Source organism: Polypterus senegalus, chromosome 11 (assembly GCF_016835505.1).
Source record: "Polypterus senegalus isolate Bchr_013 chromosome 11, ASM1683550v1, whole genome shotgun sequence".
Lineage (NCBI taxonomy): Eukaryota > Metazoa > Chordata > Cladistia > Polypteriformes > Polypteridae > Polypterus > Polypterus senegalus.
Genome location: NC_053164.1, coordinates 81,174,057 through 81,187,320, shown reverse-complemented (window position 1 = coordinate 81,187,320; position 13,264 = coordinate 81,174,057). Strand labels below are relative to the sequence as shown.

Genomic DNA, 13,264 nt, shown 5'->3' with positions numbered 1-13,264 from the left:
GAGCACTTCCAGCCACAGGCTCATTCCACCATGGTGTCCACTTCTATCAGGCAATTCAATGCATCCACCCGTTGTACTCGTTAAGTTTATTTAATTGATTGATTGTATGTATTATCTGCCCTGTGAGTATGAATCTTTGTTTTATGTTTCTACTGCTGTATGCATCTGAATTTCCCCATGGGATTAATGAAGTTTATCTAATCTAAAGTACTAGAGAGTGCCTTAAGGACAATTCTGTAATAGTCTAACTGGCTTGAGTCAAACAATAAATGAATAAGTTGACAAACAAGTTTGTACAGCAAAATAAAATGCAAAGATAATAAACAGATGCTTGCCTAAACCAAAAGGGAAATGTTTGTTTAGAAGACTGCTTGAGAATACACATCTCACACAAAGTCTTAACTTTCACAAAGTTCAAGTGGCCATTGATGAGCAGCCCAGACTTTATGCTGCACACTACATGAGATGTCATGGTGGTCAGCTGGTTAAGCTCAATTATCTAATAGCTCGCAGAATGAAAAGATGGTGAGCATTATGTCACAGAAAAAACAAAAAAGTAAAACTAAACAAAAATTGAAATACAGTAAATACAAAATCATTGCTTGAATCCAAACAGTTGGTGCACAGCCATTTTAAGATCTCTCCAGAGATGTTCAATCGGATTCAAGTCTGGGCTCTGGCTGGGCCACTCAAGGACATTCACAGAGTTATCCTGAAGCCACTCCTTTGATATCTTGGCTGTGTGCTTAGGGTCGTCCTGCTGAAAGATGAACCATCGCCTCAGTCTGAGGTCAAGAGTGTTCTGGAGCAGGTTTTTATCCAGGATGTCTCTGTACATTGCTGCAATCATCTTTCCCTTTATCCTGACTAGTCTCCCAGTTCTTGCCGCTGAAAACCATCCCCACAGCATGATGCTGCCACGACCATGCTTCGCTGTAGGGATGGTATTGGCCTGGTGATGAGCGATGCCTGGTTTCCTCCAAACGTGACGCCTGGCATTCACACCAGAGAGTTCAATCTTTGTCTCATCAGACCAGAAAATTTTGTTTCTCATGGTCTGAGAGTCCTTCAGGTGCCTTTTGGCAAACTCCAGGCGGGCTGCCATGTGCCTTTTACTAAGGAGTGGCTTCCGTCTGGCCACTCTACAATACAGGCCTGATTGGTGGATTGCTGCAGAGATGGTTGTCCTTCTGGAAGGTTCTCCTCTCTCCACAGAGGACCTCTGGAGCTCTGACAGAGTGACCATCGGGTTCTTGGTCACCTCCCTGACTAAGGCCCTTCTCCCCCGATCGCTCAGTTTAGATGGCCGGCCAGCTCTAGTAGGAGTCCTTGTGGTCTCAAACTCCTTCCACTTACTGATGATGGAGGCCACTGTGTTCATTGGGACCTTCAAAGCAGCAGAAATTTTTCTGTAACCTTCCCCAGATTTGTGCCTCGAGACAATCCTGTCTCGGAGGTCTATAGACAATTCCCTTGACTTCATGCTTGGTTTGTGCTCCGACATGAACTGTCAACTGTGGGTCCTTATATAGACAGGTGTGTGCCTTTCCAAATCATGACCAATCAACTGAATTTACCACAGGTGGACTCCAATTAAGCTGCAGAAACATCTCAAGGATGATCAGGGGAAACAGGATGCACCTGAGCTCAATTCTGACCTTCATGGCAAAGACTGTGAATACTTATGTACATGTGATTTCTCAGTTTTTTTTTTTTGTTTTTTTTTAATAAATTTGCAAAAATCGCAAGTAAACTTTTTTCACGTTGTCATTATGGGGTGTTGTGTGTAGAATTTTGAGGAAAAAAATGAATTTAATCCATTTTGGTATAAGGCTGTAACATAACAAAATGTGGAAAAAGTGATGCTCTGTGAATACTTTCCGGATGATAGATAGAGATAGATAGATACTTTATTAATCCCTAGGGGAAATTCACATAATCCAGCAGCAGTATACTGAAACAAAGAAACAATATTAAGGATGCACTGTACATACAGTATGTATATGTATATGTATGTGTGTGTATATATATATATATATATATATATATATATATATATATATATATATATATATATATATATATATACACACATATACACACACACACACACACACACTATAACACATCAACATATTATTTGATTACATAAAAACAAAGCCATTTGGCTCTATGCTGTAGAATGAGCACTAGAGCACTACATGGACTCTGTAGAGTTGGCTCGGTGCATTTTTAGGATAAATACTGAATGGATTTTTAAAACTCTTTGTCCCTGGCCTCATGTGAAGTACACACTAAGAGCTTTGTTGAGCATACATGCTGTGATTTGCACATTGCTTGGGGTTACCATGGCTGCTTTGCATGTGTAACATGTTGATTACAATGAGAGTGATCTCTTTTAGAAATTGTCCTTCAACGAACATGGGAAGGCAAACATTGTATTGTTACAGTAAAGGCAATGACGAGTACAAAAAAAAATTCTTTTTCAACTAAATTTCAATTCATTTTATCTAGAGACTTCTTTTGTTTTTATTTACAAATGTAGCAATGTAGATTTGAGGTGGATGAATACATAAGTGAATGCTGAGGACTTTTGTGCACACATGTTGCCATGCAGGAAGTTCAGTCACAGGTCATTTCCTTGACCGTCAGCTGCCCATTTAGCTGAGCTGCAGAAGTCACTGATCATCATTCTCAGAGTCCTAAGTACATATCTCAGCTGTGCCTTTTTAGGGCAAAGAGCTGCAGAAGCTTAACTGACACTCTTAGCAATCCCCTACGAGAAACAGCATGGGCCCCCAAATGTATCACATATATATGATCTGCTGCTCGCAACTAAGAGGACGTGGCGGCTGTTTGCCGAGTGGCCAACCAACCACAAGTGTTACCTGGTAGGTAACCATCCAAGTAATCATATTGTGATTCAGACCTAGGAATATAATATTCCTATCTTCACCCTGTCAAGTAAGCAAACCAGCCAAAATGGTGCAACGTTAGAAGCTTTGCCTCAGGTGGTTACTCTCAAGGTTCGATCCCTGTAAGGCGAAGTAAAGGTGCATACACCTGTTGAGCCCCAAATTCGGGAGAAACACAAGTCATGTACTCTTTGTATTATCTGGCAGGAACTGCATCAATATATATGGATTGCTGCTAGCTGCATGATCTGCATGTTGCGTTGCGCATCGATCATTTAAAAGCCTGTACAGCAGCTGTCCTTTTGTCTTACTTCCTTCTCTCACGATATGTTAAAGTATCTCTGAGAAATTGTTTGCAAGTAGGGTGTGACTTCAAAAGTGTCTCTCCGAGATGATCACGTCTTGATCCAAGATGTTTTAATATCATATATATATATATATATATATATATATATATATATATATATATATACACACATTTTTTTGTTAGAGAAATGGTGAAAACTACTGTTTTTAATTAAGTCTTGTTTCATATACATACATTACAGAAAACATTGAACAATGCAATAGCTTAGTTATGGAAAAGCATTTTCTTTTATGTCGTATTATGGAATTATAGCTAAATATTTTTGTACATATTAAAGTATGTATTTTAAGGAAATTTTTTTTATTTTAAAAAAATGAACAGTGGTCTATTGTTTAATTATAAAATTTGATATAGAACATAACACTTCTGTTTGTTTGGTTATGCAGGAGCTTAGCATAGTTTTTAAAGGAGTAAAGTGGAAAAAAACAGAACTGCTGTCAGAATCAGCTGATCAAGTAAAATGAAACTGGTGATCAGTGTTGACCTTAAAAACCTGATTGGAGCATTGTTAATGAAAGATAAACACCTCATTTTCTGAGTTTTTGCATGGAATTAATAAAGTTTATCTAATTTAAGAAAGGTAAAATAAATTACCTGTCTCATCTGGCAGATACTGAAAGTCCATTGGCTCGCTGACCTCTTTGTCGGATGGCCGATGAAGCTGCATCTTAACTTTAATGGGTTCAGTGATTGAAGTGTCGCGGTATGGGGGTGTGCGAAATACAATGGCTACTTGCCGGTGAACATCAGCCTGAGAGAAGTTCCCCTTTCCTTCCCAGGTGTCATTAAAAAAGCGTACTTCAATATCCTCTGTAGTGACAGATAAAAATTAAGGTCATAAGGTCAAAATTCTCAGACGTATAGACAAAGTACATGGAAAAGAAAATACACCAGTGTTACTCCAGTCCTGATCTAGGCAGCTTTTCAGCACAATTTATTTTTAAATTTAATTGGCTAGTGCCTTCTTGGGTAAATTAATTAGGAGATATAAAAGGTGACATTTCTCTTGAAAGTGACTGCATGACAATTTATACTTGCATCCAAGATGAAAAGCTGACACCAGCAGGGTTGGCCAGACAGATGAGAGATTTCTAATAAGCACTTTTGTTTGGGCAAGGGAGGTAAAATAGAGGGGATTTCACTGGCCCTCTGGAAATTCCGTAGTTTTTATTCAATACATGTGTAACTCTGTTTAGTAAATTACCTGGCATATCTTCTAGTGAACTGAATGAGCCAGTACAACACAAAGAGCATTTTATAAACAATTTCCAACTTTGGTCTGATTATTCATGTCTTAAGAAAATATCTTAGACCTGTAATTCCTAAAATCATTTTATCATTTACAGGAATCAGGAAATGCCTAGCTGGCAATGTATTGCCCAAAAACATAAAAGAAAGTATTCTGCTAATAACCTAAAAATATTAGTCAGAGAAGAAAAAAAAAAAGATAAAAGCACCACATGGACAATTAAGACAAAATGAAAGGCTAATAAGATCTTACCTTTTTGTACTTTATCACACAACAAGAATATCTCATCTCCGCCTCTGCAGCTGCCAGAGTTTCTGTTTACTCGGCAGATCTTCAATTCTGCGGTGTTCGGGGCTCCTGTTATTACATTAAAGATTAGAATTGGCTAACAAGACTACAATAAACTGCCATTTAGTTTTTATTTTAGACTGACAATTGGCAATCTTTATTTGTCACATAAAAAGGGAATTAACTTCAAACTGATAAGAACATTGGAAAGGTTTGTCTGATAATTTCAATGTTTCATATTTTTGCCACGTTTAATTTGAACTAGATTAGTAGCTGGACTGTGAACATACGGTTATCATAGATAGGCTGGGAGACCACTGGCTCCAGTCGGTGAATGTCTCCTGTGGGTAGCGTGATGAATATTTGGAAGCAAAGCCGAACAGCATTCAGGTCGTACTCTTCATTCTCAATTTGTTCTACAGGAACTAAAAAGAAAAAAATGATGTCAGATTTTTTTCTTCCTCTACAATTAGTTATTTTCTAGAATAATCCTAAACAATTAAAAATGGGATTATAAAAGCAGACTGCCTTCAGTTATAAAGAATCAAGTGCACAACGAATAAACTGTTTTATCAAAATAAAAATTTCAAACTATTTTTTTGATTTGTGGATTTCTTATGTGTGAAAGAAATTGATCTATGGTGCATTTACTCAATTATATGTTCACAAAATTTGAACAATTACAAAGGCTTAATGAATGACTAGCATATACTCTCAATTTTTTTTTATAATTGTTCTTCATAAAGTTTCTTTATTCGAACTTACAACACAAGGGGAAAAGGAATTAATTTTTGTTTGTTTTGTTTTTTTAGGTTGTTATGAAGTCCTAAGTGATTAAAACAAGACGGTTGGCTAGCAGTGGTGTGAGAGTTGTCATGCAAGACTGTTTATTAACCAATAATTTCCCATCATGTGTTACCCCAAGTGGTGCTGTAATTGGATCAGCTACTATAGTAATCACTAGACTGTCTGAAAAATGAGCAAAGATTTGATTCCAATATGATCTTAACATGCAGAGCATTCCCAAAATGTGACCAACTGAGGCAGGTGCCTGGTAAACTGCTCACAATTAGGGTCATGATTTTGGCTAACCAAGAGAGGAGTTTCAGGATATATGGCTCTCTGGGACATTGGACCATCATTTGTATAAAGCAGGGGTGCCCACACTTTTTCGGCTTGCGAGCTACTTTTAAAATGACCAGGTCAAAATGATCTACCTACATTAAAAATTATATATATTTATTTTGAGTATCAGAGGTGGGTAGTAATGAGTTACATTTACTCCGTTACATTTACTTGAGTAACTTTAAAAAAAAAATTGTACTTCTAAGATTAGCTTTACTGCACCATACTTTTTACTTTTACTTGAGTACATTTGTGAAGAAGAAACGCTACTCTTACTCCGCTACATTGGACAACACTCGAATCATTACATTTTTCCCATTACATTAGATAAAGTCCAACAATTTTCAATCTGCTCTGTAGCATATGCTGTCAAGTTGCGCACACGCCTTTCATTGTGTCTCCAGTTCTGACGCGAGGTTTTGGATGTTCCCCAAATCAAGGCGCTGCAGCTTTGAGGATAGATGTTCCATTTTTCATTTGAAAGCATTAACTGAGCTAATCATATTGACCATGATTTTCTTTTCCTTGCAGCTGTAAATTAAGCTTGTTCAACATATTGGTCAGATCGGAAAAAAAATGCTAAGTCTAGCGGCCATTGATCATTACTAAGTTGCTTGTATTCTGCATGTTTAATGACAAGGAGAAACTCATTTTTCTCTAGCCAGGAGTCTTGAAATCTCAACAGGAATTTCTCCCTAGCCATCTGGCTCAACGAAGGCATCTTTTATCATCTCTCCATCTTGGAAGGACTTCTTATGCTTAATGATCAAGTGACTCACCCGGAACGATACTTCGGTGTGTCTGCCTCTGCTTTTGAATTCAGCCAAGTGAAAAATGATGGCTGTCCGATTAACTGCGATTTTAGTTCCCTCTCCTTTCTCAGATCGCTTTTTGGAAGGAAGTCAGTTTCATATTTTCTATGAACAGTTCGAAAGTACCTTTCCACATTTTCCTTCATTGGAATAACAATGATAGATTGACAGATCAGACAAACGCACTTCGATTGTGACATTGTGAGAAAAAAAATCCTCTTCCAATTCCACATCCAGCCCATAACCAACAATTTTTTTTTTTTTTTAAATCCCTTCTTCAGTCGATATAAATTGGAATGTTAACTATTGTAGATCGCCGGAGTTTTGCAGTAGCTCGCGTGTTTGATAGAGCGTGCGGGATGACCAATCTCAGACTGGCCGCCCTGTTTGTCAATCAAGTGGCAAATGCCATAGGGAGGATATATGATAGACTAACATTTAAAAAAATTTTTTTTGTATTGCAACATGATCTACCTGCACTCTCTTTCTGATCAACCGGTCGATTGCGATCAACGCATTGGGCACCCCTGGTATATAGTGTTTATCTATCTATCCCAAAAGCTACCTGAAAGGTCCAATCCCCTCAGATTATTTAGAGGTGCACCCTTTTGAAAACTCAGGTATAGCCTGTCGGTACCAACTGTTTTTTTTTTTAAACAGCAATATGGTATAGTTTCCACAACAGATAATGACAAAAGGTAGGGAAAGTTGGCCAGGTTTCTTTTAGCAAAGTATCAAATTCACATGTAATATTTTTGATGAAAGGCTCAGTTTGATGCACTGCTGTTCAAAGAAGAATGCAAACATATTATCAACATTCAAATCTCTAGAATTATCAATACTGAGCATATTCCAAATGCTAAATACTGTGTATTTAATGTAGGTGTAGTGAGAAGTCAAGCAAAATGACACCTTTTATTGGCTAACTAAAAAGAATACAGTATGCAAGCTTTCAAGGCAACTCAGGCTCCCCCTTCAGGCAAGATGTAATTTAGGTGTAAATATGTGATTGCCTTGTAAAGATAGAATCAAATGTAACAGCTCAGCTTTCAAGTGTCTTCCGCACTGGCACTATATTGTGAGTATTGAAAAAGTAGCTTTTGGCTTTATTGCAAATACTTATTTGCTGCTGGTGCATAGTGCAAAGCATACAAGGGAGGATTTACTGTAGGATTTCTTCTCCTTAGCTAACCAAGCAGGTACAAATACAATTAAGACTGTTTCCTTATATAGTTTCATAATTCAAATATTCATAACCTGGTAGAAGAGCTCAAAGTTAGAGTGGAACCACAGCACTACCTAAGTTCAGATCTCTTCTTTTTTTTTTTTAAATCTGTGGCCTCTTTGTATTTTGGTTTAACAAAGTTACAGTTGTGTCCAGATTTTAAAGAATAACCTGATATATATTTAACTGCATTGAAAAAGATCGGATGAAGACAATACCAGTTGATGAGGCTTTCTTTAAGGCATTCTAAAGTAAAATTTGAATCTTCTCTTTACACTTAAGAGGTTATTACTTTAACTGCACACATTCAGAACTATACTGTAGAATGCCGTCCCATTTAAGGTGTGCTTCCATCTTACGCCACCTGCTTTAAGAATTGAAGCAAACAATTTCTTAACATATTAGAAACTGATTGGTAAGCCACTCAAAGTGTTGCTTCTCACTAAAAAAAGGAGCTTTATTAAACAGGTGATATATTAACTGCTGTTGCAGAAGATTCCTAACTATTGAGGCTTTTTTATTTAACTTATTAAAGAACAGTGTGACAGTTCACAAAATAAATTACCCAAACTTTATATTCTCTCTCTCCTTAAATGAAAGATTAAAGCAGCTATAAACTAACTTGCATTAAGTACGGTCTGAATCATTACCTAAAAATAATGTAGACATTTTAAAGTCTGTATTTCTATATATTCTTTAGTTCTTTAAAATTTTAAAATTAATAAAAATAGCTATTCAGTTTTGGCCAAGACAGTATAAGCATGACAATCCCAATTGCTGAGCAGTGTTTCTTCAGGCATTCATAAACTGTCAAAACAAATAAAAGAAAGGTTCATTGTGTGCTTTGTGAACCAGTGAAAAACACATGTATTAGTTTTAATATTGACTGTGCTATTTAAAAAGAAGTTTTAGTCTCCTGAGTAAAAATTAAAATAAATGGTGTCAAGTTCAGGGTGCAGTGTCATAAAAGTGTCTTCAAAATTGCTCAAGGACTTTACTAAATGCCGCATGCCAATTTACTGCTCAAGTGTGACTCAATGGACTACATATGCATTCAACTGCCTCACCCATACCACATCCTTTTTACTGACCCACACAATACACAACAGCAAATCCCCATTTCTGTCTTTTACTACACCGCGAAACGACTCAGGAATTCCACTGCATTGCAATGTCAATAAAATATTACAAGTTCACCAATTTTTAATTTATTAGTTAAGGTAAATAACACTAATTTATTACAATATTTTAAAGTTGTGACAATGCTAATCAGGAATATACATCACCCATGATGTCTTGTTTGAATTAGCAGCTTCATGTCTAAGCTGCGTACTCACTGTTAAATGGGTTGTTCTTTGTGCGGATTCTGCAACTGATGGCTTCAGCAACGTCCTTCTTCTTCACACACTGAATTCCCAAGTTTTGAAAGCTGTGTATACAAACCATTAAGTTCAGTGTTACTTTTAGCATGTCTGTGTTTCTTAAAAGTGGTCAGGCCTGTGCTAACTGTAAACAGAAAGAGGTGACAAGCTCACCATTAATGTCAATACCCCCAAGAAGGCCTGTGTTCTGTCAATTCAAACATCCATGATCAAGCTAAAGTTACCTCTTTTGAATAGAGATTCTCAAATATGTTGTAATTTTTAAAGCCACAGCTTCTGGCTAAAGCACACTGTACTTTTATGTAACATACAGAACAACTTTAGTTACACCAATTACATATTCATGTTACATTTATGTATTTCACTGGTATTTTATTCCAAAGTAAATTTGCTTTGTATATCTCCTTATCTGTTTCCCCAAATGGAGCACAAGCAAGATAAACCACTTGCTTAGGTTTCTTCGTTGGGTCAGCAACAGGCAGCCATGTGCTATACAGTCCAACTTTACTAACACACTAAGCCATACAACTTACATTAGTCCCTTCATTGCACATCGTCTTTTATCATTTCAATGTTTTTGCACAAAGTACAGTAAAAACTGCCAACCATGAACTGTCTAAGACAGGGGTTCTCAAACTTGGTCCTGGGGGCCCACTGTGGCTGCAGGTTTTTGTTCCAACCAGCCTCTGTTTTTAATTGGACTCCTGTGCTAATTAAGTGAACTGTTGTTTCCCAGATTCCATGTTTTGGGAAAAATATACAAATTAGAAAACTAAGTTTGGTAAAAAAAAAAGTAGTAAAATGTACTAAGCAGTATGTATTTTTTTCTTTTTAACAGTTTTTTCATCTTGATTGTCATTCTACTTTTCTAGGTGTTCTATGAGGCTGACACTAAAGTAGTTGCAGCCTTTCACGATTGAGTGTTGTTTGCTTGGGTTTCTGCTCTGCTGGTTTTTATTGTCATTATTAAGATTCCATGAAGCGAGCAAACTACACAGAGAAAGGGTGAAATATAACAAAAAGAGAGTTAAGCATTTAAATCCATAGCAAAAACAGAAATATTTATAAGAAATGTTTGTTATAAATGTAAAAATCATGCTGCTGTGCTTTTCTGAGTGTAGAATAAAAGATAAATAAAACCAGCTAATTAAATGAGATCAGTGCTATTAGGTGTTGTCACTGATTAGGAATCTGGTTGGAACAAAAACCTACAGCCACAGTGGGCCCCCAGGAACCAAGTTTGAGAACCCCTGGTCTAAGGGTTGAATGCCTACTGAAGTGATCTCAGTCCAACTGTCCCCCATCGCCTGACCACATACATGTTAACAACAAAGTGGTCAAAATAATGCTGCTTCTGTGCTTGAGTGTTAAAAAAGAAAACCTATATAAAGTAAAATTTATTAAAAAATAATACACAAATTACCTATGAATGCGTCTGTCCTGCAGTTCTGCTTCATAGTATCCATGCTTGCAGTCTTTACCCACCAGCTCGTGAGGGTGAGGCTTATATGGGGAAGTTTTGGTGACCAAGGAAATTCGAACTCGCACCGGGCCAGAATAATTGTGGATCTGAAGAAAAGAAAAGAGGATTAGTGCTCAACATTCTCCTCTCATTAACAGTGACTTAAAAAATCTTGTTGATAATTAAAACAGTTGTTCACTCCATGGGCTATTACAAAAGGACACCTGAAACAGCATGGCCAGGGTATATTGAGGGTCACTACGTAGATAAAGCATAGCTATAATGTTTATGGAACAACACAGTATAATTTTGTATTGGTAATATGGGCAAAATTTCACATTATTCAATAATTTTGTTCACATATAGGTTGTTGTCAACAAAGGGTCAGTGCAATAAAAATGTAAATGATGCCATCTGCCAGTCACTCACTGTCTCCTGGTTGGGCTCATGTGAATGACTGCATACAGTCTGCTCTTGGTTATGGCCAAAAATATACCCTCTTCTGCCTAAGGTGTAATTAACTGTTCCACAAAGATATGCTGGACAGTTTTACCTCACAGGCAAAATAAAACAGCACAGAAGGTGCATGGACACTACATGAGCAGGTGTAGTCCCCCCAGATTTATGTCATTCTGATTAGGCCATTTGAACTCTTCTGTGGCACAGCAGTTAGAGATCTAGTACGCCGAGTTTGAGTCCCCCCAGATTTGTGTCATTCTGATTAGGCCATTTGAACTCCTCTGTGGCACAGCAGTTAGAGATCTAGTGTGCCGAGTTTGAGACCTCCTCCCAAGTGTTGTTCATGTGGTGTCTGGACATTCTTCCCACATCTGTGTTAGTTTTCCTCCAAGTACTTCAGTTCTCCTCTAATATTCCCAGACATGTGCAGGTTAAGTTCATTGGAGATTCGAAATTGGTCCAGTGGGAATGTAGGAGTGTACGTGACTAGGCCCAAACCACGGACTGGTGCCCACACACCAATTTCCTGCTGGGATAGGCTCCAGCCTTTGACCCCCCTCGGTGTTTAAAGAATACTTATACAATGATTAAAGAAAGACACAAATATTGATGCAGTGCACACCATCACCAAAGATAACTCCAAATACTAGAATATTTTCTATTATACTCTGTTTACCAATTGTAACAATGGCTCTGCTACTGTCTATTAGACTACTTTATCTCAACCCTTATCAAGCATTAATAGAAACAACAGTGGATTAACAAAACATTTTCTTTAGAGAAAAAAAAACGATTGATTACTACTTAAATATATGCAGTAGTTGAGCATGTACTTTTTTGCGTCTGTATAAATGTCCTTTACATTTCCAAAAAAAAAAAAAAACACTATTTTTTTCCTATCATCAATGTATGTATATGATCACCATAAAAAAAGCAAATGTAAAATATATTTATATGTTATATATAAAAAAATAAGTAACATCCATAAGGAGAAAAAGAAATGAAAATGTGTTTGAAAGATGAATCCGAGACAAGTATTCAACATTCTACAGAACGTTGGCTAAAAGCATAGTTATATTGCACTGTTCATATTTCAGAATGGGTACTTTTTTACTCTGCAGAGTACAGCATAAGCTGCAACAGCTGCAATTTTAAAACTTAACTTGTTAAATAGAGATTTAGGCCAAATTAAGAAAAAGATAAAAGTCAATAGATATGTTTATTGTACATGCACCTCAATAACCTGGTTATTCACAGAAACCCGTTTTTTAAAAGCCATGTAAACCCTTATCCAGGTTACAAAAATCAGGTTAAAACACTCTGAAAAACCTTATTAACAGAGATAGTTTTCTTTGCAAATAATCTAATAATGTAGCCATGAAAACCCTTAACCAGATTACTATTAAGGATTTTGCACACAATTTCAACAGTGATGGGTAGAACTACATACAAAATAAATTTCCAGAGGCAAATGTTCAGACAATCATGTTACTCCTTCTCCTGGCTGGAATAATCAGTTTTAATATTTCAGAAATCTCTAAATTTATGTTGATGAGCTGAATGCACATTGGTAAACTGAGCAGTACAATCTTGAGAGCAGTAGGGCAAAATGTTAAAAGTAACGTGTTACGTAGTCCAGGTAATATTTAAAGTAAGGAGTAACCTATCACAATACTTAACGCAGGTATAGTTACTTCAGATGATATTATTTCAGCAGCACTAAGTGATCAGATTCCCCTCGAGGTTGCTGGATATCATGGCCGGCCTGTACACTGGTACTGTGAGTGCTGTGCAGATTGGAGGCAGAACCTCTGTTTTTCCCAGTTGATTTTGGGGTTCGTCAGAGGTGTGTTCTTTTTCCTACTCTGTTCAATGCTTGTATGAACTGGGTGTTGTGTAAGGTCGTGGGGTCCAGTGGCTGGGGGCATCTGTTGCTGAAGAAAGATTCACGGATCTTGACTTTGCTGACAATGCTGTGAT

At 37.0% G+C, this 13,264-nt stretch overlaps 1 protein-coding gene across 1 annotated transcript in view; it reads right to left on the bottom strand.

Annotated features, from left to right (window-relative positions):
- The window catches only part of LOC120539260 (putative transcription factor p65 homolog), a 79,060-nt gene that overhangs the window by 6,280 nt on the left and 59,516 nt on the right, over positions 1 to 13,264 (bottom strand). The window contains exons 4-8 of the mRNA XM_039769166.1: positions 10,787 to 10,932; positions 9,319 to 9,410; positions 5,110 to 5,244; positions 4,784 to 4,888; positions 3,877 to 4,092 (exon numbers count right to left, since the gene is read on the bottom strand). Of these exons, the coding sequence (XP_039625100.1) occupies positions 3,877 to 4,092; positions 4,784 to 4,888; positions 5,110 to 5,244; positions 9,319 to 9,410; positions 10,787 to 10,932 (694 nt within the window). The remainder of the gene's footprint in view (positions 1 to 3,876; positions 4,093 to 4,783; positions 4,889 to 5,109; positions 5,245 to 9,318; positions 9,411 to 10,786; positions 10,933 to 13,264) is intronic.